Source organism: Bubalus bubalis, chromosome 24, assembly GCF_019923935.1.
Source record: "Bubalus bubalis isolate 160015118507 breed Murrah chromosome 24, NDDB_SH_1, whole genome shotgun sequence".
Lineage (NCBI taxonomy): Eukaryota > Metazoa > Chordata > Mammalia > Artiodactyla > Bovidae > Bubalus > Bubalus bubalis.
The window spans coordinates 1,603,321-1,629,112 of NC_059180.1; the positions used below are offsets into that span (position 1 = coordinate 1,603,321).

A 25,792-nucleotide genomic window follows, 5' to 3' on the forward strand; every position below is an offset into this window, starting at 1 on the left:
GCTTCAGCACAGTCCCTAACGGGAACAGGACTCTAAAGCACGTAAGCCTGAAACAGCAATGCCGGCCAGCAGAGCCGCTCGGGGACCAGCCTGGCCACCGGGACAAGGCTTCTCGGGGCTTTCCACGGCGCCGACGGAAAGGCAGTGGACGCTGGGGAGGAGGCGTGTGGACTCGGGCTGGACAGGAAGACAGCAGCACGACACCAGCTGGCCCTGCTCTGTGAGATTTGGGCTGTCTCATTCGCAGCTTTCATTTCTAAGATCGTTTACACAACCTGTTTCACTACGACTCCACGGAGGCAGACACCACTGAAGCCAGGGATGACGTCTCCCTCCACAGCAGGAAAGCCACCCTCCAGGAGGCAGCAGGGACCTTCAGGACGCTCGGCGGCCGCCTGCGGGGGGCCCGCCCCTCATTCTGCAGAGCACCCCCAGTCCCCCGCCCGGCCTCGTGGCCGTGTCACCGCGTCGAGCTCACCGTGGCTGGCAGAACGCCTGAGGTTTGACCTCTTCATTCTCAAGGCTTCGGTCACAAAGTCGGGGGCGCTGCTGGGGGAGTGGGTCCAGGCACAGTCCAAGGTGAGGTCTGAAGTCAGGGCTGGGGTCAGACTGCCTGGTTTGAATGTGCACGGTTTTAACGCGACAGGTACGAGCAGACACAATGGACAGCGCTGCCTCTAGTAACCAGGCTCGGGGGGTTGAAGGAAGCTCACGGGACCCATGGTGTGTGAGCAACATTCAGCCACCGGCCCCAAGATCAGCAAAGCCCTCCCTGTGGCGCCTGCCCACTTCCAGGCTGCGCGTGTGCCCAGCACATCCCTTTCCAAGCTGCCGGCATGACCTCAACCGGCTCACACGACTCCCAAAGCTGTCGGGAGGAGGGTCTGTGACCCAGCACAGCCAGCCCCACTCAGACAGGCCGAGACCCGCAGAGCAAATGTCAAAGGTCGCACACACTCGGAGTGTGCGCCTCAAGGCGCCACGTCCTTGACAAGGTCAGAAACGGGGTCATTCAGACAAGGCGCATTCCAAGCTCTGTGTCGTCAGCACCTGGGACCAGGCGCTGCTCGTGAGCAGGATGGCTCTATTTCTTTTCTTTTTTTTTAAGGAGGGGTCTATTTCCGAGGGGCGCGTGCGTACCTTGCTTGGAGCTTCCCAGACACAGCTTCTGGGGCGTTAAGGACATCCGGCCCCCGAGAGGCATGCTCGCCGCGGTCCTCAGAGATCTCCAGGAGGCCACCTTCCTCGGTTTAGAGTGATAAGGTGACTCTAGAAAGGCAACACACGGTTTTAGAGGTACAGAACACTGTGCCCCCAACATCTGTGCTTCAGAAAGACAAAGACGGTACAGCCAAACACTCACAACCGCCCCAGATGAGCACATTCCGGCAAAAATAAAAAAATATGGAAAAATACGGTTATGTTTATATACTCACATTTGCTTTTTAAATTTTATTATAAAGAAGTAACTGGAATTGATTTTAAAATATGAGCCTGAAGTTGTACCAATATTACAGTATTAATTTCCCATTTTTTCCCCCAGGGCATTTTTTAATTTTGTCACCAAAACAAAGGAAGGGTTTTAAAATTATATTTTAATCTGGAATTTTGCTTCTTCACATGAAATATAGAAATTGTGCAAATTTATGCAAAACCAAGTTGTTCATAAAACATGCTTATATTTCTTAAATACCAAAGCAATTTATATCTGTAGAAGGTCCTGAGATTCTAAATCTAATGCATTTAGTTATTAAAATCTCTAAGATTTTTCCATGGCTTATGGAATTTATGGAAAATTCCCCTTTATCATTTAGGATGTGGGAGTAAAGACACATTGGGCCCTGAGGCGTTTCCACTCACCCAGGACCACTGTGCTCACTCCCAGGGTATTTGGAAGGTCTTCCAAACTTTAAACATGCATTTAAGTGAGTATTTATGAAGGTATATTAGTGATCAGAAAAAAAACCCCACAAACGATATTTCCCTCCTAAATGTACAGGGTTTATCAATAAATAGAGAGAATTCCACAATATGCACGCCCATGGATAAAGTTGCAAAGCAGAGGGACTCAGCTGGTGGTTCCTGTTGGTGGCTGACGCTGAGGAACAATGAACGCGGAGGGGCCAGAAGCCTCGCCGCCTCGGAGCATGGCGAGGACCAGAAGCCTCAGCACACGGGGACTACAAACCCCAGAGACCCGGAGTGGGCAGTTGTTCAGTCGCTAAGTCGTGTCCGACTCTTTGAGACCCCATGGACTGTAGCCCGCTAGGCTTCCCTGTCTTCCACTCTCCTGGAGTTTGCTCAAATTCACGTGCACTGAGTCAGTGATGCCATCTAACCATCTCATCTTCCGCCGCCCCCTTCTCATCCTGCCCTCAATCTTTCCCAGCATCTGGTCTTTGCCCGTGAGTTGGCTCTTTGTGTCAGATGGCCAGTACTGGGCAGTAGAGACACATTTATGAAGTGAATGGGACAGCCTGGGTTCCTGCTGTTGTAGCTCGGAAATCAGATAGGGGTACACCTATTAAGGGAACACTAGGAGTTAGAGCTGGACACGGAACAACAGGCTGGTTCCAAATAGGAAAAGGAGTACGTCAAGGCTGCATATTGTCACCCTGCTTATTTAACTTATATGCAGAGTACATCATGAGAAACGCTGGGCTGGAGGAAGCACAAGCTGGAATCAAGACTGCTGGGAGAAATATCAATAACCTCAGACATGCAGATGACACCACCCTTATGGCAGAAAGTGAAGAGGAACTAAAAAGCCTCTTGATGAAAGTGAAAGAGGAGAGTGAAAAAGTTGCCCTGAAGTTCAACATTCAGAAAACTAAGATCATGGTATCTGGTCCCATCACTTCATGGCAAACAGATGGGGAAACAGTGGAAACAGTGTCAGACTTAATTTTTCTGGGCTCCAAAATCACTGAAGATGTTGATTGCAGCCATGAAATTAAAAGACACTTGCTCCTTGGAAGGAAAGTTATGACCAATCTAGACAGCATATTAAAAAGCAGAGACATTACTTTGTCAACAAAGGTCCGTCTAGTCAAGGCTATGCTTTTTCCAGTAGTCATGTATGGATGTGAGAGTTGGACTCTAAAGAAAGCTGAGCGCTGAAGAATTGATGCTTTTGAACTGTGGTGCTGGAGAAGACTCGAGAGTCCCTTGGACTGCAAGGAGATCCAACTAGTCCATCCTAAAGGAGATCAGTCGTGGGTGTTCACTGGAAGGACTGATGTTGAAGCTGAAACTCCAATACTTTGGCCACCTGAGGCGAAGAGCTGCCTCATTGGAAAAGACCCTGATGCTGGGAGGGATTGGGGGCAGGAGGAGAAGGGGAAGACAGAGGATGAGATAGTTGGATGGTATCACCGACTCAATGGACATGGGTTTGGGTGGACTCTGGAAGTTGGTGATGGACAGGGAGGCCTGGTGTGCTGTGGTTCACGGGGTCGCCAAGAGTCAGACACGACTGAGCGACTGAACTGAACTGAACTGAGGAGCTTGGGATTGGGGTGGGGGGGTCCGGGGGAGGGGACACAGTGCATCCTGCAGTGAGCAGGGGGCCTGGGATCAGCCCTGGTACCTGGACAGGCGTCCGGTGGGGCTGGGGGAGGGCCCAGGGGCTGGGGGAAAGCACCTCTTTGGTGGTTTTGATGCTTTGGGGGCTCTGGCCACCCTAAATGATGCAAAACACAACTCTGACATTTACAGAAATCAAGATAAAAAGCAATTTGATTATCAGTATTTTCAACACTTGAAATGCTTGACTTCCAGTAAGAATAATGGAAGATGATCTCACATTTACCTTAGACAGTGATGCCTTCTGGACAAAAGGATTTAAAAAAATAGTCTGAAAGAGAAGTTTTAAAACACCAAAGCCCACACTTTCACTTTGCATCAATTCCCGATTTGCTCCACAGGAGGAGAGCCAGAATATTCAAAATCCAAACTGCTAGATGTTTTTTAAAATTAACTTCTGCTGGAGCATGGCTGCTTTACCATGCTGCGTTAGTCTCTGCTGCACAGCTAAGTGAACCAGCTGTCCTAGCACCAAGTCACTCGGTCGTGTCCGGCTCTCTGCGACCCCGGGGACTGCAGCCCGCCAGGCTCCTCTGTCCATGGGATTCTCCAGGCAAGAACACTGGAGTGGGTTTCCACGCTCTCCTCCAGGGGATCTTCCCGACTCAGGGGTAGAATCCGTCATCTCTTATGTCTCCTGCGTTTGCAGGCGGGTTCTTTACCACTAGCGCCACCTGGGAAGCCCACATGTACGTGTATCTACTCTTTTTTGGATTTCCTTCCCAAATAGGTCACCACAGAGCGCTGAGCGGAGTTCCCTGTGCTGTGTGGTCGGTTCTTGCTAGTGTGTATACGTCAGTCCCACCTCCTGACTCGTCCCATCCCCGTTACCCTCCTTGGTTTCCATGTTTGTTCTCTACGTCCATGTCTGTCTCTGCTTTGCAGTTAAGTTCGCTAGGTGGTTCCTTTCTAATGCTTATACTTATTTGTACTACAAAATGTGCTTTCTTTTCTTTGCAGGAATTTATCTTTCTACGTATGTTTTTCTTGGGCTCATATGAAAGTTCATCTGTATTCTCTGACTGTGTCATACATAAGACAGTATGTTTGACTGTATATATGTATATAAGAAATGTAAATACACACACGTGAGTATGTAATAAAGCCAGGCAAAGCCACAGGCTTTTCGGCAGCAAAAGAAAGCTGACATAGGATCTGATTGGTCACAAAGAGCTTGGGAAGCATAAAATTCAGTATATCGCCCAGATGAACTCTTTGTGTCTCAAGAACAAATCTTGTGTTTCCCTCACTCTGGCAGCTCAGGAAGGAGAACACAAGAGGCCATTGCTGTGCCCTGGGGCTGGGGGCTCAGCGGTGCAGGGAGGGCTCAGGACCTCCGCCCCATGGGGCCTCCGCCCACAGGGACACCTGCGGAGGGCGAAGACCCGGGAGTGAGCCCCAGCACGAGACGGAGCCAAGGGGCAGAAGGGCGTGCATCAGTGATCCTGCGTATTCAGAGAAGACAGAGGCAGCTGAGCCTCCTACCAGGACACCTGGGCAGGAGGCCTTCTGAGAACCTCTTCCGAGGCAAGCTGGTCATACTTACTCAGGGATGTGGGTGGAGGTTTGTGGAAACTTTTCTTTTTTGCTTTCTGAAAGAAAGAAGAGATGGTTGAGCCTTCTCAGGCAGCCGGAACGGCCCCAACCACGCAGCATAGGAGTGCTCAGAATCGGTGGAGGCGGGTGGGCAGTGGATTAAGCAGCCAACACCAAGTGACCAAGCAGAGTCCGAGCGGAGGGCAGGGAGGCACCCCTGACACAGGAGTGGGCAGCCCAGGGGAGGTGCCCCCGACACAGAGTGTGGCCAGCAGGCCCCAGAGATGGAGGTGGGGGGGCGCCCACGGGTGAGACGTGAGATGGGGGCACGGGGCAGTTCTGGCCCGTCTGGAGGACACCCCCGACAGCCTGGGCCACACACGGAGCTGGGCACCACCCAGGCTCGCCCCCGGGGCCCCTTCCACGCCTCCACCCGCTGCTTCACTCCAAATGGGAAATCTCGCTCAGAACACTGAGATCCCGGGAGACTGGTTCAGATCCGTGGATCCCTCTCGCTCCCGGGAGCATCTCGGCCATGTCTTGAGTGTTGAGGAGGAAACTCTCTGCGGAGGCCCTGCTCCTCAGACCACGGACCCTGGAGTCCTCAGAGCTGCGGGGGCGGGAACGCGCTGGGCTCTTTCTCACACCTCCCTGCTCTGCTCTCTCCCCTCCACACAGGGCTCGGGGGCTGGGGGCAGGGGTGGGGGCGTGCAGGCCAAAGCCAGACTGCTGGCAAGGAGCTTGTGGTCAGCCTCAAATGCGCTCTGCTCACACTGACTTCTGTCGAAGTCCTAAAGTTATCGCCTCAGCTGTACAGATCTGGCCTCTGTAATCTGTGATCTGGCCCTGAACGCAGCGTCTGTGGGGAGACCCGCGGGAGTCGGCGGGTAAACGGAACACCAGCCCCCCGACTGCACTCACCGCGTCAGAGTCAGAGTCAAAGGTGATCGCAGACAGACTGTCATCCCCCTGGAGGAAGAGACGCAACAGTGAAACCGTCGGGCACCACTCGGCACCACGGCCGCACTCACAAGGTGGAAACCGCTGGGCTGAGCTGTGGGGGAGAGCCCCGCGTCCAGCAGGAGGGGACAGAACACTCGGAGTTGGCGGCGGCCGGTTCGGTCCACCGCATTCGAAGGGACGGTGCAGACACGAAGCCAAACTCTGCTGGCCCCAGCCCTGTCAGTCCAGCAACAGCGTCTCCACAGAATCGACAGACGACTTGAAGTACAGTTGCTTTAAAAGATCCTTTTCCATTATAGGTTATTGCAAGACACTGAATAGAGATCCCCGCGCTATATGGGAAGTCTCCATTTTTTCTCTGTCTTATAGTAGGGTCTGCTAATCTCGCACTCCCAGTTTATCCCTCCCCCGGTGAACAGTTCTTGATAAAAGCATCCCATCGTTGCATCAGAGCACAAGGAACCTACGACTGCACCCCGGTGAGAGTGATCAGGGCCACCCCGCACCACCAGCGCACGCGTTATCTTCGTGTACAGAGGTTCCTGCCTCTGGTTCCAGCGATCTGGCGCATGGAGCACAATAAAATCTGTACTATCCTCAATGCTAGCATGTCCAGGAGAAAAGGGAACTTGCCCAAGTGGGTGATGTGTCTGTGTTAATGCACTTAGGCTTACATCCTAAAAACAGAGAAAGCAGAACGATTTTTCAAATCCTTTCCCTAGACTATTATTGTTAAGAGACTATTATTGTTGTTTAGTCTCTCAGTCATGTCCAACTCCTTGCAACCCCAAGGACTGTAGCCCGCCAGGCTCCCCTGTCCATGAGATTCTCCAGGCGAGGATACTGGAGTGGGTTGCCATTTCCTTCTCCAGGAGAGCTTCCCGACCCAGGGATCGAACCCATGTCTCCTGCACTGGCAGGTGGATTCTGAGGTACAAACGGCAAACGACAAGTATACTGCAGCGCACAGGGAATTCTACTCGGGGTACCGTGGTGACCTAATGGGAAGGAAATCCAAAGAAGAGGGGACGTGTGAACAGGTGTGACTGATTCACTTTACTGCACAGAAGAAAGTAACACAACGAGGTACGGGAACCATACTCCAATACAAAAATTTTTTAAAGTAGCAAATGACGGTTACAGAGGAAAGTGTTCATTTAACAAACTGCACGAGAATGACGTGGAAAGCTCAGGCGGGGGGATCAGGGCGGCGACGTGAAGGCCGTCTCGGCCCCAGCGTCACAGCACAGGCCTGCCAGCCAGCAAGGGGAGCTGTCGACAGTCCCACGGGACAGCGGCAACACTTTCTCGTGTGAACACTTCTCACAACTCTGTCCTGAATAAAACCTTGATGACTTTTCAAGGACCTGAAATTTCAACAAGGGAAGGAGGTGGCCCGCGTGGTGAACAAAACCAGGTGGGCTCACGCACTCCATCGGGTCCCCCCAGTCAGCCCCCGAGTCTGCTCCTCCCCGCCCTGCCGAAGGAACTAAACAAGCGGAGCAGTGCCAGCACCTGAGCTCACCCAGCAGCCCTAGACCCATCCCTTCAGCAGAGGCCACGCACAGTATCCGAGAAACAAAAGAGCACGTAAAGGTCAAGGTCAATGCATTCTTCCTCTGCAAGCAGGACAGGAGACTGCGCGGATCCTACAGGAGAGGCACGCAAACCTCGCGCGCGGGACTCTGCGGGCGGTGGCTGGCGGGCAGTGCGCTGGGGGGTCCCAAAAGGCCTGGGGCAGCAACGTGGCCCCGCGTCAGCTGTGCGAGGCTGGTCGCGCCACGGACCCCTCTGCATCTCAGCTTCCTCGGTGACAAGGACACGTTCTCCCATCGGGATTTTAAAGCATTAAATCTACATTAACTAAGACACTGGGGGAAGAGACATAGTGTCCAGAATAAGATGCTGGAACATACAGGGTTTTGATTCTCAGTGAATCGGGGGGAGGCAGGGATGCCTTCACAGACGGGGCATCTCCCAGGATGGTGTGGTGAGGCGCCTGAAAGGCTCACTCCTCAACCAACAACCATCTAACAGAAGAGCCCACAAAGCAATCAATCTTCATCGGTTAGTGAAGATAATCAATGAACCTTTCATTCCAGAAAATCTACTCAGTCAGGGGCCCCTCGGCTCCCCAAGGACTGAAGTGACCCCAGAGTGCAGTCCTACAGGCGGGTGGGTGTAGTCGAGACCCCAGGGCTGGGTGCTTAGGGTGTGAGCTCCTCCCCAGACACTGCAGGCTAAGACCCCCCATGTCTGTGGGGTGGGAGCTCCATGCAGGGAGGGGCCGGTCCAGAAGGAGCACCCCTCAGGGGAGACACCCCTGCCCTGCTGTGCCGGGGACCAGGGGCCCTTCTCCAGAAGAGGCAGGACGGCAGCTGTGCCCGGGGGACTGATGGCACAGTTCCACCCGCCTGGCTCCTTTGCCAACAAAGACAAAGTGGGGAGCAAGCTGGGGCCCCCAGCTCCGGGGTCACGGCTGCAGAAAGCTCACTGCAGAGCAGCCGCTAGTCGAAGAGCCCAGAAGCGCCCTCCTGGGGCGGCAGTCAAGCCTGAGGGTCAGGGAGACTGGGGGCAAGGATTGGAGTCCAGCCTCTGGGCAGACATGGAAACCGCCCCCACCCGGCACCCAGGCCAGCCAGAGGGTGTGAGCCCCAGTGGTAACCGAACCCTGGCAGAATGGGGGACCCCCCTGGCCCGAGAGCAGACCTCAGGGAGCCAGGCTTAAAAACCACCGACGGGGACTTCCCTGGCAGTCCAGCGCTGAAGACGGGTGCTTTCACCGCAGGGGGCACAGGTTCGACCCCTGGTTGGGGAACTAAGATCCCATGTGCTGCGTGCCCAAAGCGCAGCCAAAAAAATAAAAAAGGAGTACGAAGACAGATATCCCAGGAGGGCTGGAGGACCACGGCACGTCCAAGGCTGCTCTCAGGAGAGACGGAGGGGGAGAACCACGCATGGGTTCCTGGCTGCGCGTGGGCAAAGCTGTAAACCCCTGAACAGCGACAGCCGCCTGCACACACACGCACAAACACACACGCAGGGGCACGCACACGCAATGAGTAACAGCAGAAATCTGACTGACCCAGGGGGTGAAACAACCTCTGACCAACAAGTGGCCTTTGCTGCCTCAAGGGTAACCCCAAGGTAGTTGGGCTAAAGGATTTTTAAAAAGTCTGAGCAGGGAAACAGGCTGCACAGTGTGGGGAAAGACAACTTCAGAGAAAGATCAACCAAGTCCCTCCCCAAATAAACAAACCAGGGGGAGGTGGCGTGGGAGAAGCTGTAACGTATTATCTAAATGTTGCGGGGGGGGGGGGGGGGGGGGGGCGAGCTGCGGTAATATATTAACTAAAGGTCGAGTTTTCAACAAAAAGACTAAGAGATAACAGAGGAACAGGAAAAGTGCGACCGAGACTACAGTTGTACAGGGAGAGAGCAGGCGATGGAAGCTCCGTTTGAAGGGCCCCCGCTGCAGGCTCGGTGTGCGCAGGCTTCAGGGCAGCTGCCTCTGTAAGTTCAGAGGAGGGCTGTGGTGGGGCTGGGGAGGATGGTGAGGCGGGACAGCCCAGTGGATGCGAGCAAGAGGTCCGGCATGGGGCGGGAGCAGGGGGCCTTAGAGCAAGTGACGGAGAACCTCGGGAGCAGGAAACGCTCTACAGATGCTCCTACCCTGTTCTGGAACCTGGAAGCCCTTCACCGGGGACCCCAGCACCGTACGTGCCCCGTGAGGTGCACAAGCAAGCCCAGAGGCGGCTCTGCTCCCAGTGCCTGCCTTCGAGGGTCTCATCTGGTTGAGAACAGATGTCAGCTCAGCAGGGAAACCGCCAGTCAGCCAGGGCCAACGGCTGCCAGCCTCCTAGCAGAGCGCTGGCGCTGGTCCCTCCCACGGGACTGCGCTCCTGGGGACCACGGCACACGGGCACCCGGGTGGTCTCAGAGCCAGCGTGTGTCAGGGGCTTGACAAACACTTCTGTGCGTAAGAACCTTTAGAGCAGAGTGGTTACCAATAGCACATGTGTTAGTCACTCAGTTGTGTCTGACTCTTTGCAACCCCATGGACTGTAGCCCACCAGGCTCCTCTGTGCAGGAGAGTCTCCAGGCAAGAAAACTGGAGTGGGTTGCTATTCCCTTCTCCTGGGGATCTTCCCAACCAAGGGATGGAACCCAGGTCTTCTGTATTGTAGGCAGATTTTTAACTGTCTGAGCCAACAGGGAAGTCCAAAAGGAAGGAAATGGAGAGTTAAAACAGGAGTATCCTATCAGGTTAGAACCTCTTGATGAAAATGAAAGAGGAGAGTGAAAAAGCTGGCTTAAAACTCAACATTCGGAAAACTAAGACCATGGCATCTGGTCCCATCAATTCATGGCAAATAGATGGGGAAACAGTGTAAACAGTGAGAGACTTTATTTTTGGGGGCTCCCAAATCACTGCAGATGGTGACCATCGCCATGAAATTAAAAGACGCTTGCTCTTTGGAAAAAAAGCTTTGACCAACCTAGACAGCCTATTAAAAAGCGGAGACATTACTTGGCCGACAAGGGTCCATCTAGTCAAAGCTATGGTTTTTCCAGTCTTTGGGTATGGATGTGAGAGTTGGACTATAAAGAAGGCTGACTGCCAAAGAACTGACTCTTTTGAACTGTGGTGTTGGAGAAGACTCTTGAGAGTCCCTTGGCCTGCAAGGAGATCCAACCAGTCCATCCTAAAGGAAATCAGTCCTAACTATTCATTGGAAGGACTGATGCTAAAGCTGAAACTGCAATACTTTGGCCACCTGATTTGAAGAACTGACTCATCTGAAAAGACCCTGATGCTGGGAAAGATTGAAGCCGGGAGGAGAAGGGAATGTCAGAGGATGAGATGGTTGGATGGCATCACCGACTCAACGGACATGAGTTTGAGTAGCTCCGGGAGTTGGTGATGGACAGGGAGGCCTGGCACGCTGCAGTCCATGGGTCGCAAAGAGTCGGACATGACTGAGTGACTGAACTGATTAGGTTAGAGGTTTTATTTTATTTTAAAAAATATTATCTTTCCATTTTTGCATGAATAATACTTGTGAAGATTTTTACACATATATTTATTTATTTTGGTTGTGCTGCAGGTCACATGGGACCTTAGTTTCCTGACCAGGGATCAAACCCGTGTCCCCTGCAGTGGAAGCTCAAGGGTCCTAATCGCTGGACCTCCGGGGAATTCACAAGTTAGAGTTTTTATTTTTTCATTTTATTTATTTAAAAAATTTTTTTCTTTTGTTCTTTGGCTATGTTGGGTCTTAGTTGCACCACGCAGGATCTCTGATCTTCCTTGGGGCATGCGGAATCTTTTTAGTGGTGACATGTGGGATCTTTAGCTGTGGCATGTGAACTCTTAGTCCTGGCACTTGGACTCTAGTTCCCCGACCAAGGGTCGAACCCAGGCCCCCTGCACTGGGAGCGAAGAGCCTTAGCCACTGGACCCTCCATGGAAGTCCTCCAAATTAAGAGTTTAAAAATTTTTTAAAGTGAAGTACAGTTGATTTACTATATTATATTAGCTTCAGGTGTACAGTAAAGTGATTTAGTTATATTATATACATACCTTTTTCCAGATTCTTTTCCATTATAGGTTATAAGATGTTGAACGTAGCCTGTGCTATACAGTCAGTCCTTGCTGTTTAGAATTTAGCTTTTTGAGATTCCATATGGAAGTGAGATCATACAGCGTTTGTCTTTATCTGTTTGATGCATTTCTCTCTATCTTTTAAACTGAAGTACAGCTGATTTACAATGCTGCGTCAGTTTTAGGTGTACAACAGAGTGATTCAGTTATACGTACACATAAACTTAGTTTTTAAAACATGTTCTTGAAAACGCAGGTATGGGAAGATGCTAGCAGTAAATTAAACGACAAGAATTACAAAACAATATAGACAGGATCCCAAGTTTTAAAAGCCATATGGGAAGAAAAAATGTTGAAAAAATATCAGAAAGAAATATACTAAACATTAACTGGTTTTCTGTAGGCAGTTAGATTACGGGTCATTGCCTTTCTTTTCTGGGCGTGAATGACCTTTACAGTCACAGTATGAGCTACTTTTAAAGGTGAAGGAGCAGTAACTGAGACCAGCAAGGGCGGCCGGCCTTCCAGGTGAGGCAGGACTTGGTGCCTTGGGTGACAAGGGGTTAGGAGCCCTGAGCCCACTTGGGGAGAGCGCCGGGCAGCCCTGCGGGTTCTGCCATCTCCTCCCAGTGAAGGAAGCAACCGTGAGTCAAGCTCCCTCTGTTTGGAGCCCTCCAAAGCCTTCCCACTGTGGCAGGAGTGAATTCAGACCCGGAACTGCCTGCAAGGCCCACGGCTCCCTTCCATCCACACAGGTCGCCCGGTGAGATCCCAGCAAGCTCTCTTTTGCGCCCTGGAACCCTGCTCTTTCCCACCTCAGGACCTCTGCACCTGCTGGCCCCGGTGTCTCAGATCTTCATCCCGCTGCCTCCTTTTCATCGGGGACATCAGGACACTCCAGCTTCTCAGGGGCTGCTCCTGGCACCCAATCTAAAGCAGCCCACCATCCCGCCTCCCTTACATGGGCTGTTTTATTTTCTGCAGGGCACTTTCTGACTTGATGGACACGATCCGCTTTGGGGGTTTTTTTTGCCTTGTTTTCCCTCACCCCCACCCCGAGTCCCGTCACCCCGCCACCGGAATGCAGTTTATTCACCCACAGTGGTATCTACAGCTGATGGCTGACGCCCCAGAAACAGTGGGTGAAGGAAGAGTTGGGAACACGGCCGCTCTGACCCGGGGGAGCCACCCTGGGCGGGCGGCACCTCCTCCGGAAAACATGCCCTGATCGGCGCCTGGGGTTCCTCCCTCACACCCGGCACGGCTCGGGTCCGTCGCCCCGTCCGAGGCCCCCAGCCCTGGAATCACCGGTGGGCGGGCACTTACGCAGTGAGCTCCGTCACCCCGGCGGGCCGCGATCGCAGGCTCCGCTCAGGCCCGGCTTCGCAGGCGCCAAGCGGCGAGGGCGCAGGGTCCGGGAGGGCTTCCTGGAAGCGGCGGCCGGGGCAAGGACGAGTGGGGAACTAGAGGGGGCTGGAGGCTGGGCGAGGAGCGGCGGCCGCAGGTCCGCTCTTATGCGGTAACAATAATGGCTACGGTCACCGGCGGCCGCCGGCCTGCGCCCCTTCCCTCCGGCCCGCGCCCCGGCGTGGGAGGCATTGAGGGCGCCCCCCGCTCCCGCCCTCCGCGCTTACCGTCTCGGAGGCCGGCTCCGCGGTGCCCAGCGACATGGCGGCGGCGCTGCCCGATTGCCCCCGGGCGCGGCGGGCGCGGCCGTCGGGTTCTGGGGCTCCGCAGGCCACCCGGCTGCCCGCAGCCTCTCCGCCGGCCCGCGCGCCCGCCGCGACCCCGCTTCCATGGCAACCGGGCCAGCCCGCCGAGCCCCGGATGTGGCGAGCCCGGCCAACTATAGGTGTGCCCAGGGACACCCTCGGGCCGACCGGCTGCGCGCTCAGAGTGTGGGGCGGAGCTGAAACAGGGCGGTAGTCCCCAGAGCTGTCATTAATAAATATTTAGTAGGTTAACGCTGAAAGGGACAGGGAGCCTGGGCCGTGTCCACAGCCTGCTAGCTCTGAACGCCTGGCATTAAGAAAACCATCTTCCTGATCTCGGATCTTAGGCGCAAGGGTTATGATGTAAAAAAAAAAAAAAGAAAGTCGCTCAGTCCTGTCTGACTTTTTGCAACCCCATGGACTATAGTCCAGGGAGTTCTCCAGGCCAGAATAATGGAATGGGTAGCCTTTCCTTTCTCCAGGCGATCTTCCCAACCCAGGGATCGAACCCAGGTCTCCGGCATTGCAGAAGGATTCGTTACCAGCTGAGCCACAAGGGAAGCCCAAGAATACTGGAGTGGGTAGCCTATCCTCTGATGTAAAAAAAAAAAAAAAAATTAGGCTCAAGGGTTATAATGCAGTCACAAGACAAGAAAAAAAAAAAAATAGAGTTTACACTCATTGTATTCAGTGTGTATCATGATCTTTGGGCCCGTTGGGCTGCAAGGTTCATTTAAACTATTAGCAAGCATAATCTGCCCTTTCTCTTCCTACAGGCCTCCAAGGGCATTTACTCTGTTCCTCTGCCCTGCTGTATTTTTCCAGCCCCCTGACCTTTATTATCTACAAGAACTCCCCTTGTCTAGAATGTAAGCTCTCTGGGGCAGGGCTTTGTTTTGCTCCCGACTGTAATGCTGTCCCTTGGAACAGTGTCTGGCACACAACAACTGATTAATCAGTAGGTATTTGGTGCCCGGCGAGTGACTTCTCTGTGCTTGTGTCCTCTGGGAAAGAAAGAGCTGCTGTGAAGACCAGAGCGCCAAAGACTTGATGCCTTTGAACTGTGGTGCTGGAGAAGACGCTTGAGAATCCCTTGGAGTGCAAGGAGATCCAATCAGTCCATCCTAAAGGAAATCAGTTCTGGGTGTTCATTGGAGGGACTGATACTGAAACTCCAATACTTTGGCCACCTGATGCAAAGAACTGACTCATTGGAAAAGACCCTGATGCTGGGAAGGATTGAAGGCGGGAGGAGAAGGGGACGACAGAGGAGGAGTTGGTTGGATGGCATTACCGACTCCATGGACATGAGTTTGAGTAAGCTCCGGGAGTTGGTGATGGACAGGGAGGCCTGGCGTGGGGGTAGTCCATGGGGTCGCCAAGAGTCGGACACGACTGAGCGACGGAACTGAACTGAACTGAACCAAAAGTGCTTAGAGCAGCTGCGGGTTCCGAGTCCGCACACCGGGCAGGTGGTGTGGGCAGGGACAGTAAATGCATTCTGAATTTAGTCAGGATGAAACCCCTCTGTAAGTGGAGGAAGGTGTGCCTGCTGTGCGGCTAGCATTTTGCTTTGCTGGCCCGCTCAGACAGGCGGGCCTTTGGCCGGCGAGGCCGTGCCCCTTCCGCCGAAAGCCACGCCTTCCAGGCGCAAAGCCTCCTGGGTTCCGGTGCACACACGTCTGAGCGCCCTGGTCGGGTGACGGATCCAGGCAACGGGCTTGGCGGAGGCTTGTCCCGCTCCTCCTTAGCCCGTTCCCTGAGCCTGGGCCTTCGGGGCTCTCAGAGTGGCCTCCAGGGGCGTCCTCCCCGTCCTCGCCTCCTCCAGTCCCGGCGGGTCGCGCGGCCCGAGGCGAGGCCTGAGGCGGCTGAGGGAAGCGAAGCGGGTGAGGCGCGCGCCCGGGGAGGGGTCGCGGTCGCTGTGGAGGGCCCGGCGGGGTCGAGGTTAGGGGCCGGGGCCTCTCGGGCCGTAGAACCGCCTGGGGCCCGCGTGCGCGCCCCTGGACTGGGCCCCAGCACCACCGCAGCCGCCGGCCTGGCGTCCTCCGTGGGGTCCACGGGGATGGCTCCTTCCTCAAGAACTTAGCCTGGCCAGGGATGGACAGACGGACGTTCCAGGCTTGTTCTTGACCCCGGCAGACAGAGTCACTGGCTACGCCATCCTCCGGCGAGAGCCCTCCCTAACCACAGGACCGACGGGCTCACGGGCCCCCTCCCAGGCCAGACTCGCAGGTGCTCTTGCAGTCCCCGGAGGAACCGGCAGTGGGCAGAGCGCCTTCCCCTCCACACGCTGCTGGCTGCAAGGCTTTCACACTGACCCTGGGAGGGACAGACAGAAAAACAGACACCTCCCAGCTGCACTGAGACCCTTACAGCTCTGACTGACCAGCCTCCTACACGTGGCTGGCCCCAGAGCGCGCATGCGCCCCCGGCTCTGACAGGCCTGCAGCCTAGATCAATTTCATGCTCGTTTCCTCCCACCAGAGTCCAGAGTTGGCTGCCTTTGAGCTCCTGAGGCCGCATGGTTTACCCCAGACTCCCGTCTCCACCGCCAGACTCGAGGGCTCCAGTTTGCTCTTGACAACCTCCAATCCTACCCCAGCCGAGGCTTCACTGCAGTCCTGGCAGCTAGGAGTTTCCCTCTGAAGAGTCATCACCCGGCCTGAGGTGAAAGTCCTGGGGCCTGGTGGGGCTGGGGGCTGCCTGTGACTAGGCGGGTGGGGTCTGGCCCTGCCTGACATCTCCTCTGCAGGAACCCCAGCCCCATCATGGACCCAGAGTGTGCCCGGCTCCTCCCGGCTCTCTGTGATGTCCTGGCAGACCCCAGGCAGCCGGTGGCAGATGACACTTGTTTGGAGAAGCTGCTGGACTGGTTTAAAGCAGTCACTGAAGCAGGTAGGGTGAGGGCATCTGCCGACTCTCCCCGGAGGCTGGAGGGTGCAGGGCTCCCCTGTGCTAGGAAGAGGCCGTCTGTCTGGGGTCGTTCCTCTACATCTTAGAGAGTCCCCCTGGCTTTTCATATTTCCTCACCCACAAATTAGGGTTAGGGTTAGGGTATATAGGCTTTCCTGGTGGCTCAGTAAGGTCCACCTGCCAATGCAGGAGACTCGGGTTCAATCCCTGGGTCAGAAAGATCCCTTGGAGAAGGAAATGACAACCCACTCCAGTTTTCTTGCCTGGAGAAGCCCATGGACAGAGGAGCCTGGTGGGCTACAGTCCATGGGGTCACAAAGTCAGAAACAGCTTAGTGACTAAATAACAACAATAGGTGCGTGCACACACACACGCACACTCTTTTTGAGACTGTTTTCCATTATAGTTTATTACAAGATGTTGAATATAATTCCCAGTGCTATACAGTAGGCCCTTGTTGTTTATGTTAAATGTAGTCATTTGTATCTGCTAGTCTCAAACTCCTAATTTATCCCCCCACCTTCCCCTTTGGGAACCATAAGCTTGTTTTCTTTGTCAATGAATCTGTTTCTCTTTTGCAGACAAGTTAATTTGTATCATTTTTTTAGATGCCACATTTAAGTGATATCAGACGATACTTGTCCGACTTACTTCACTTAGGACAACAATCTCTAGGTCCATCCATGTTGCTGCCAATGGCATTGTTTCATTCTTTATATGACTGAGCAGTATTCCATTGTATATATGTGATGGAACCACACCTTCTTTATCCCTTCCCCCGTTGACGGACGTTTAGCTTGCTTCCATGTCTCGGCTGTTGTGAGCAGCGCTGCTGTGGGGTGTAGGCGTTTCAGGCGCTGTGTCTGGAGAAGAATGCCCGTTGCCTGCGTGTCTTGCTGTAGTACTCTCCGTTTAAGAGAGGATTACCCACTGGAGAGGCGAAGACTGTATGCTGCTCTTGTTTGTGTCTTTTTTTTATAATCAGCAGGCCAGAACGTCTTTCCAGGTTTGCTGGCCATTTGTATTTCCTGTCCAAGTCCCTTGCCTGTTGTCGAGGTGTTGCTGAATTAGAGTAATGAGTCCTTTGAAGCAGTTGTTGCAAATACTTCCTCCCGGTTGGACTGCTGAGTCTAACAGCCTGAGAGAGGAGGTCTGGGAGTTGCCAGAAGAACGGTCCCTTTTGGAGGCACGCACGGTGCCCTGGTAACGTGCGTCCCGGCTGGGCCTGTCCCCAGGCTCCAGTCTCCTGTTACTGCAGGATCACCCCTGCCTGGTAGAGCTGCTGTTCCATGTGCTGAAACCCCAGGACCTGAGTTCCAGAATCCTGTCCTTTGCGCTCCGCCTCGCAGGGATATTTGCAGCCCAGGAGAACTGCTTCCAGTACCTCCAGGTGAGCCTGGGCCTCCCACCTGCGTGGCCCGCCTTCCCCTGCAGGCGCACAGCAGTGTGGCTGTCGTGACCCCCGAGTCTCTGAAACTCACTTCGCCCCCGTACCTTGACATGTTCCACAGGGTGTTTATTCCTGGGTATAGTCCCCCTTTGAAAAACTCAACAGGAATGGATTGGAGTGAAGGGTGAACGTTTTGGAATCAGACAGAGCTGGGGTTGGGCCTCTGCACACTTTGTGGGTGCCCCTCAGTTCAGCTGTGCAAGCTCCCGAGGCCCTGACCACCCCAGCTAACTGTGGGGCAGGCTTTCCAGGGTGTTCTACACTGAAGCCTGTTATAGGAAATGACTTCACGTCTGATCATCCTTCCGTACATACCTCAGCGTTTCCAGAATCACCTTCGGGTTATCCTGAGAGCCCTGGCCAGTTCGCAGGTCAGGAGCCATTGCCTCTGTCTCCGGGTGAGGAGACAACGAAGGCTCAGTAGAGGAACCCCAGGACCGGCAGGGCTCACAGCGGACCCTGAAAAGTCAGGCTGCTGGCGTGGTCTGTCACACCATCTGCTTCTCTGAAAACAGATCCTCAGTCCCAATCATGTGGGTTTTCCCAGCTTCTCTGACTTCCTGGGTGCTCCCCGGTTCCCGTCTCTTCTTCTCCATCTCCTCTTTTTCCTTCCTACAGCCAACCATGGCTGTGGAGGCTTAGCAGGCCACAGGCTGCCCTTCTGTCTGGTGGCTGGCCCCTGCACACGGGGACAGGGGACACGGCAGGTTTGGGCCCTGCTTTGCAGAGGGAGCCTGCCCTGTGTCCTGGGCCCCTGGCACTGGCTTGGGCTCCTGTTCCCTTTTCCGCTTCCCTTTCACAGAACCCCAGGGCTGCTTGTTAGCGAGATGCTCAGCACGGGCCCCGTCTGGGAAGGGGGCGTGCAGACAGACGACACGAGGCTGGGAGCTGAGGCTTGGTGCCCTCCCACTGACTACAGACTGCCCCCAGGAGGGCTGTAACTTTGGAGGGGCCATTTAGATGACGGGTGATCCCACAGAGGGCCTCCCCGTGGGCTACAACCAGCCGCGGTGCCCCGTAAGGCCATTGTGGGGTCAGACTCATCCTCCAGTGATTGAAAGAGCGTCTCCTCGGCCCAGGGATCCCTCACCCAGAGTCTGAGATGGCTAGAGGCACCCTGTCCCTCGAGGCTGGGGGCCAGCATTTTATTGTCAAGATAGACAAGGCTCTGAGCAAGTCGTGGCCCCAGGGAGGGGCTCCGGGGGAAAGAGGCAGGCCCTGTTTCCCACTCACTGTACTGGGTCCTGTGGGGAACAGGAACCTCGGGCACGTGGCAGGGGGTCAGGGCGGCACGCTGTTGTGCTGCAGGTGGACACCCGTGCGCGGATGGGCACTGAGTGGGGAGTCGGGCACTGCCTGCTGCGGGCGGGGGGCAGGGGGCAGCTTCAGGGAGAGCGGGCTCGCAGCTGGGTCGGAAGGGCTTTGAGCAGGTGTATGTGCAGGGCAGGCCTGACACGGGGTGTGCTGGGGAGTCTGGGGTGGGGGACATCCGGAGGAGGACACGTGTCCCGCGTGCCAAGCGCAGAGCCCAGTGGGCTGTGGAGACTTGTGGGGGTCTTCGGGCACAGGATGTCATGGTCAGAGGGGTCATTTGGCGTTTTGGCCAGTGTTTGTTGTGGGAGGGGCTTCTGGAGCGGACTGTGACAGGTTCAGGGCCTGAGTGTGACGCCCAGCCCTCCCTCCCAAGTTCTCTCCCTGGAGAAGGACTCACTCGGCTCCTTCCTCCTCCACTTCCAGCAGGGGGAGCTGCTGCCTGGGCTCTTCGGGGAGCCGGGCCCCCTCGGGGCAGCGGCCTGGGCGGCCCCCTCCGTGCGCAGCGGCTGGATCCAGGGCCTGCACTCCCTGGCGCAGCACCCCAGTGCCTTGCGCTTCCTTGCCGACTCGGGTGAGTGCCCCGCCCGCGCCCCCGCGCCTCTGCCCTGCCTGTCCCCGCACTGTGTGAGCTCCAGGGCCGCGCTGGGCCTCGCTGGGTTCTTCTTCTGAACAGGAGAGGGGCCATGGTGTCACAGGGCTGTTGAGAGGAACACTCGGGGTGACCAAGTGTAGGGGCCCCTCTAGGCTGTGTGGTGTGCTCTGGTTTGTAGGTCAGACTCAGCAGCTGGGGTGGCTTTGAGACTGGTTAGAAGGCTCCAAAGTGGCGAGGGTTCTCAAGCCCCTGCCCCGTGAACCCCGAGCTGGTCCCAGCCTCCGAGCAGGGCGGGGCTGGGCCTCCCACCCTGCCTCCCCAGCGGGCGGGATTCAGGCTCTGAAGCCCCTCAGTGTCTCCAGCGTCCCTGCTGCCCCGTGGCGCTGTCCCAGCTGAACCCTGTCTCTCCCCCTCGCCCCGTTGTCCGCCCCCAGGTGCTGTTGACACCATCTTCTCCCTGCAGGGAGATCCCAGCCTGTTTGTGGCCTCTGCCGCCGGGCAGCTCCTGGTGCGTGTCCTGGACTTGGCCCTGTGCGGACCTGCTGAGGGGCGCGTCTCTCTGCAGGCCTGGGACTGGCCGGCCTGTGCCCGGAAGATCGTGTGTCACCTCGAAGACTGCCTGCGCTCCGAGGCCACCCCGCGGGTCACGCAGGCCCTGCATGTCCTGACCACTGCGTTCGGGCACTGCCATGGCCTCTGGACGCAGGGCCTTTGGGTGCAGCTGAGCCCCCTCGTGGCCCGCCTGCTCGAGAAGGACCCCGTGCCGGCCCCGCACGCGCTTGTGGATCTCCTCCTCAGCGTGGCCCGGTCAGGCCCCTGGGCACAGCTGCTGGCAGGGGGTGGGGGGGGCGGTGCTGCTCGTTTCCTTCGAGGTCTCAGGGCAGCCATCACACCCAGGGCCGCAGCTTGTTGGCTCCTCAAGAAGGCTGCCCCGAGTCAGGGGAACCCCTCAGGGGGTCTGAAAGCCTTCACACTGGGAACGACTTCCGGTCTTGGGCCGGGCACACCCAGCACCACGGGGCACAGCTGCCCACTGGGCGTGGTGTGGGCTGGACGGAGGAGTGATGCTGGCTTCTGGGGCCTCCCCTGCAGCTCTTCCATGCTGAACTCTGACCCTGGCCTGTGGGAGACGGCAGCACAGACCCTCAGCCACCTGAGCCCCACGCAGGCAGGCCCTCTGGCTGCGGGGATCCTGAAACTGCACGACTGGTAAGGGCCAGGGTTCACGTTGTGCGGGGCAGGCAGTGAGGTCAGGGACCTCCCAGGACCCCTGCCCCTGGTGGAGTGCAGTCAGGAGGCTACAGGGTCGCTGTCTCCCAGTCCCCAGCTCTGACCCCTTGCCCCAGCCTCGCTGGGGGTGTTAGAGGGGCAGCCAGGGTGCCCGGGTCGGACAGCCTCACCCTGTCCTGTCTTCAGTCCCCAGGTGCTGAGGATCCAGGCCTTCGGCGTCCTCCTCCAGCCCCTGGCCTTTGTCCTGGAAGCCACTGCTCAGGCCCCCGGAACGCCAGGTAGGCTGTCGGGGAAGGGCGGGCGGGTGCAAGAAGGCAGAACCCTGGGGTCCTGAGCGTGTCCTTGGGGCCGGGGCAGGCTGGTGGGCATCAAGGTACCTGGCTCGCCTCCCCACCCAAGAGTGAAGCTGGCAGGGCCGTGGGCTGTCATTTCAGCGGTGACTGGCTTGTGTGCCACTAGGAGTTCGTAGGGCAGCATCCCCCTCCCCACCCCGTGGCATCATTGAGGGTGGCCCCGGAGTCGCCAACCCTGCACTCGGTGGTGGTTTCTGGGGCCTTGGCCGCATGGACCATTCCTGACCCGCGTCAGGCACCTGGGCCTGGCACTCGTCCTCCCAGACTGACTGTTCTGTGATGGGAAAGGGGGTCTCCTCTGCCGCAGCTTGTCTTGCTTCAGTTGCATGGTGGTTTGGGGGTTAGACACAGGGAGCCCACTGTGCCCAGTAGCCCCACGTTGAGGGAGAGAGGGGCCTTCTGACCAGCAGAAGCCAGCCCCTGCACAGGCTGCCGGGAGAGTGGGACTCCACTCTAGAGCCCTGCAGACAGGTTCAGACCACATGTCACCCGGCTTGGCCACTGCTCAGAGCCGCCTGCCCAGTCTCTGGTGGGACTCAGTGACCGGCAGCCTCGCAGAAGGCGCCCACTCACTGGGAGCCATGTCCGGTTGTCCCCAGGCTTGCTGGAGGGGGCCACAGGCGACCTGATGGCCGTGGACACGCTCCCGCCCTCCAAGTCGGCGTGCGTGGGTCTCCTGTGCAGCACCCTGGCCCACCTGGAGCTGCTGCAGCCCCTGGTAGGTGTGGCCTGGCCCGCGTCCGCCCTGGCAGCGGGACTTGCGGCTGGCACTGACGCTCCCACCCTGCCCCAGCCCCAGCGCCCCTCGCCCTGGCCCCAGGCGCCCCTGCTCGCAGCTGCGGTGGCGATACTGCGATTCTGCAATGGCTCAGCAGCCCCCAGCTCCGAGGCAGGCGGCCGCCTGTGCGCGATGCTGGTGGGCTGTGTCCGCGTCCAGCGAGCTGCCCTGGATTTCCTGGGGGTCCTGTCTCAGGGATTGGGTAAGTGAGAATACATTCTCTTGCACAGCTTGGGCATTGCTCAGTGGCGTCCCGGGACCGCTGTCCTTTCCTGTCTCCTCCCGGGAGGGGCCGGGATTCAGCTGCCTGAGGGGGTCTGTGCCTCTGTTCTCCTTGGGCTGACACCTCTGGGCGGGGGAGGCCCCAGGGCGGCAGGCTGGGCGCTTCACCCATCCACGTCCGTCTCAGGCCCCCAGGAGTTGGTGACACAGGTGTTTGCCATCCTGCTGGAGTACCTCATGAGCCCCGACTCCAGTCCCACGGTACGGGCGGGGCGGGCGGGGGTGGGCAGGCAGCTGTTTGGGGCTCTGCCAGGCCTGGGGCTGGTGGAGATTGAGGGAGGGGCCGCGGGAAGCAGGGAGAGGGCCCAGTCTTCCCAGGAATTCTCTTTGAGAGACGGGTGGGCCTAACGCGCGGGGACCAAGCTCCCTGAGGTTCCCTGTGAGCCTCCCCGTTCCCGCAGCCCCAGAGCTGTTATGCTGTGAGGTGGAGGGTCAGTGGCTCATGCGCTGAGCAGGCGGCGGTGTGGGGGCGGTTAGATGGCAGGCCTTCAGGAAAAGGCCCTGGTGGTTCTGCCTGACCCCAGAACCAGGGGCCCCGAGGACAGCCACCCTCCTCCATCTCATGTTGATGCCCGTCCGCCTCCTTCAGAGGCTCCTGCCTCACAGAAGCTGGGCCCAGGTCCCCTCTCCCCCTGCACGCCGTCCCCATCGCACAGCCCAGGGCCAGGTGGGCGCGGAGGGCGCTGGGCGGGGCGGGGGTCGGCTCACCCCTGCCTGCCCTGCTGCCCCAGGTTCTGAAAAAGGCCTTCCAGGCCACACTCTGCTGGCTCCTGAGCTCAGCCGCACCTCCCGGCTGCTGTGACCTGGAGCCCTACGCCCAGCTGGTCCTCGGAGGTGACCCTCACCACCCCAGGGAGCCGAGGGACGTGCAGGGTGGGGTGGAGGGCCGGGGCGAGGTGGGGAGGCCGCGGGCGGGGGGGCCGTCGGCAGGCCCCCCCTGAGCCGTCCCTCCATCCCAGAGCTGCTCGCCGTGCTGCAGAAGCGCCTGTGCAGCCCCTGCTGGGAGGTGAGGGACTCGGGCCTCGAGTTCCTGACCCAGATGACCAGACGCTGGGGAGGTGAGTGCAGGGTTCAGGGGCTGGCCTGGCCTTGGCACCGCCCCCCGGTCGTGGGAACTTGGGGCCCCCTCGGCTGCCTTTGGGGAGCGAGGCGGGGCCCTGGACTCAGCGCTTGGTCACTGCTGCTTGTGGCTCTTGGACCCCCAGGGCAGGCCGGCTTCAGACAGGCGCTGCTGGCCTCGGAGGTGCCCGAGCTCACCAGGCAGCTCCTGCAAGACCCCGAGAGCTACGTCCGTGCAAGCGCAGTGGCCGCCGTGGGGCAGCTGTCCAGCTGGGGGCTGCTCGCCGCCCCCTCCAGCCCTGAGCACCCAGCCACCCCGCAGGTAGGACACGGTGGGCCCTGCGGCCCCATGGCCCCACCCTGGCCAGCATCCTGATAGCCAGGGTGAAGCGGGTCTGCCACGGGTGTGGGTAGGGCCTGTGAGTCTCCCGCTCGGCCTCCTACACCCCTGGCACTTGGACATGGTCACTCCCATTTGACAGATGAGCAAGTGGGGGGCCCAGGGGCACGTGGCCTGAAGGAGGCAGAGCAGGCCGAGCCCCAGCGCTCGCCCGGGGTCCCTCGGGGGTCCGTCCTGCCGCCCCCGTGCCCGGCGCCCCCCACCCTCCTCACACTCTGTCTTCCAGAAGACCCCACTCGAGGAGCTTCTGCTCGTCCTGACCACGGACTCGGAGGGGTTCCCCCGGCGGGCCGTCATGCGGGTCTTCACAGAGTGGCTGCGGGACGGCTACGCGGACGTGGCCGAGGACCCGGAGCGGTTTGTGGCCCGAGTGCTGCAGGCGGCGAGCGGGGACCTGGACTGGGAGGTGCGCGTCCAGGGCCTGGAGCTGGCGCTGGTGTTCCTGGAGCAGCTGCTGGGCCCCGGCGGCCCCTCCGCGGCAGCTCCGCCCGGCGCCCTGGCCCAGGCCCTGCAGGCGCTCTGCCGGGTCCAGCTCTTCGAGTTCGCCTTCCGGTCCTTGTTTGACTGTGACCGCCCCGTGGCCCAGAAGTCCTGTGACCTCCTCCTCTTCCTGAGGGCCAAGGCCACTCCCTCCAGCAACCCGCAGGAGGCGGGGGACGGTCCTGACGTGACGTCCGTGGAGGCCGCCCTACGGAGGTGGCAGGCCGGTGAACAGGGTCAGCTCCTGGGGGAGCTGGCACCCGAGGCCGTCCTGGCCGTGCTGAGGTCCATGGACCTGGAGGCCCTACAGGATACCCTGGCCGAGAGCAGTGACCACGTGGAGAGGAGCCCCCAGTCCCTCCTGCAGGACATGCTGGCCACCGTGGGCATCCTGGGAGATAATGAGGCCGACTGCTACTGACCAGCCGAGCAGCGCCTCCCCAGGACCCTCCCCACGGCCCTCCCTCGGGCCCTGCCCTCCCCAGGACCCTGCTGCGGCCCCATGGACCTCCCTCGGGCCCTGCCCTCCCCGGGACCCTGCTGTGGCCCCACAGCCCTCCCTCAGGCCCTGCCCGCCCCGGGACCTTGCTGCGGCCCCACAGCCCTCCCCGGGACCCTGCTGTGGCCCCACGGCCCTCCCTCGGGCCCTGCCCGCTCTGGGACCCTGCTGCGGCCCCACAGCCCTTCCTTGGGCCCTGCCCTCCCAGCGGCTCTGGTCTGGATGGGTGCCCAGGGGACCCTCCAGGGGATCCAGGACCAGGCGAGCCCAGCAAGGTCAGGAGTCCCCATTTTGATGTATTGTTGAAGAAATGGCTCATTTTCTACTCAGAATAAATGTCTTGTGACCGTGCCAGTGGGCACACGGTTCTGAGCCGGCCCAGGGGTAGCCCAGGCCCCTGGGGCTCAGAGACACAGCTGGGGGGGCCCTCTGCATGGGGCCACGTGCTTCCTGGGCCTGGGTGGGAGCTCCTCTGCTTAGATCCCGCCATGCCCCAGGGACGCCCAGGGTCAGAGAGCCAACAGCTCAGGCTGGAGAGTGTGGCCTTGGCCTCTGAGCCCTGAGGCTAAGTGACCCCAGGCCCAACCAAGCCAGATTTTCAGTCTCCGAACCCCCCAACCTTGTAGCAGTTCAGCACTCACTGGCCAGGCAACGGAGTCACTTGTGACATCAGCCGAGTCTAGCTCCAGGCTGGTCCTCGGGACTGGGCAGAAGGTACTCCAGCCCAGCTCTGCCACCTCTCGGCCGTGTGGGCCTGGGTGAACCTGCTTCCTCATCTGTGAAATGGGGATTTTACTGTCTGCCTCCCGGAGGTGAGCCTCAGTGTTCTAAAGCACACTGCAGAGTCAAGAAATCTCAAGAGAAACTAAAAAATATTTTTTAACTGAATGAGAATGAAATTATAGCTTATCAAAATTTATGGACTGCAGCAAAGCAGTGCTCAGGGGGTATTTATAGCATTGAATATATGTATGAGAAAAGAAGAAAGATCTAAGATCAATAAACTAAGCTTCTACCTTAGGAAACCAGGAAGAGAACAAA

The 25,792-nt window shown here is 57.8% G+C and overlaps 2 protein-coding genes across 20 annotated transcripts in view; one reads left to right on the plus strand and one right to left on the minus strand.

Moving 5' to 3' along the window:
- The window catches only part of IQCE (IQ motif containing E), a 39,901-nt gene extending 26,260 nt beyond the window's left edge, over nt 1–13,641 (minus strand). For 2 of the 14 annotated variants that reach the window (XM_025275540.3, XM_044936238.2), the window contains exons 1-5: nt 13,324–13,632; nt 6,043–6,090; nt 5,132–5,177; nt 1,141–1,269; nt 479–613 (exon numbers count right to left, since the gene is read on the minus strand). In XM_025275540.3, coding sequence (XP_025131325.3) covers nt 479–613; nt 1,141–1,269; nt 5,132–5,177; nt 6,043–6,090; nt 13,324–13,359 — 394 coding nt within the window. In that variant the 5' untranslated portion in view covers nt 13,360–13,632. Of the gene's footprint in view, nt 1–478; nt 614–1,140; nt 1,272–5,131; nt 5,178–6,042; nt 6,091–13,323 lie in introns of those variants that run through there. The other 12 variants (XM_025275547.3, XM_025275544.3, XM_025275541.3 and 9 more) reach the window with 11 other exon arrangements.
- Nucleotides 9,456–25,102, plus strand: BRAT1 (BRCA1 associated ATM activator 1). 6 transcript variants are annotated; one of them, XM_044936237.1, is made up of 16 exons: nt 14,740–15,287; nt 15,541–15,633; nt 15,886–16,068; nt 16,154–16,296; nt 17,550–17,704; nt 19,502–19,649; nt 20,105–20,477; nt 20,763–20,879; nt 21,087–21,178; nt 21,853–21,971; nt 22,047–22,233; nt 22,441–22,514; nt 23,045–23,147; nt 23,273–23,371; nt 23,519–23,694; nt 23,999–25,102. In XM_044936237.1, exons 4-16 carry the CDS (start codon nt 16,170–16,172, stop codon nt 24,671–24,673), a joined length of 2,445 nt encoding a protein of 814 aa, XP_044792172.1. In that variant the 5' UTR covers nt 14,740–15,287; nt 15,541–15,633; nt 15,886–16,068; nt 16,154–16,169; the 3' UTR covers nt 24,674–25,102. The 6 variants fall into 6 exon arrangements, with proteins under 6 accessions (XP_025131322.1, XP_025131323.1, XP_044792172.1 ...); XM_025275537.3 differs by lacking the exons at nt 14,740–15,287; nt 15,541–15,633 and adding an exon at nt 9,456–9,597; XM_025275538.2 differs by lacking the exon at nt 15,541–15,633 and having other exon boundaries at nt 14,739–15,287; nt 24,002–25,102.
- Nucleotides 25,103–25,792: the final 690 nt, after the last annotated feature.

Excerpts from the sequence above, each read along its gene's own strand:
- BRAT1 (XM_025275537.3), top strand. The coding sequence starts at position 16,170 with ATGGACCCAGAGTGTGCCCGGCTCCTCCCGGCTCTCTGTGATGTCCTG. Across the intron at positions 20,880-21,086 it reads ATCCTGAAACTGCACGACTG|TCCCCAGGTGCTGAGGATCC; the intron begins GTAAGGGCCAGG and ends TCCTGTCTTCAG. Across the intron at positions 21,179-21,852 it reads TCAGGCCCCCGGAACGCCAG|GCTTGCTGGAGGGGGCCACA; the intron begins GTAGGCTGTCGG and ends GGTTGTCCCCAG.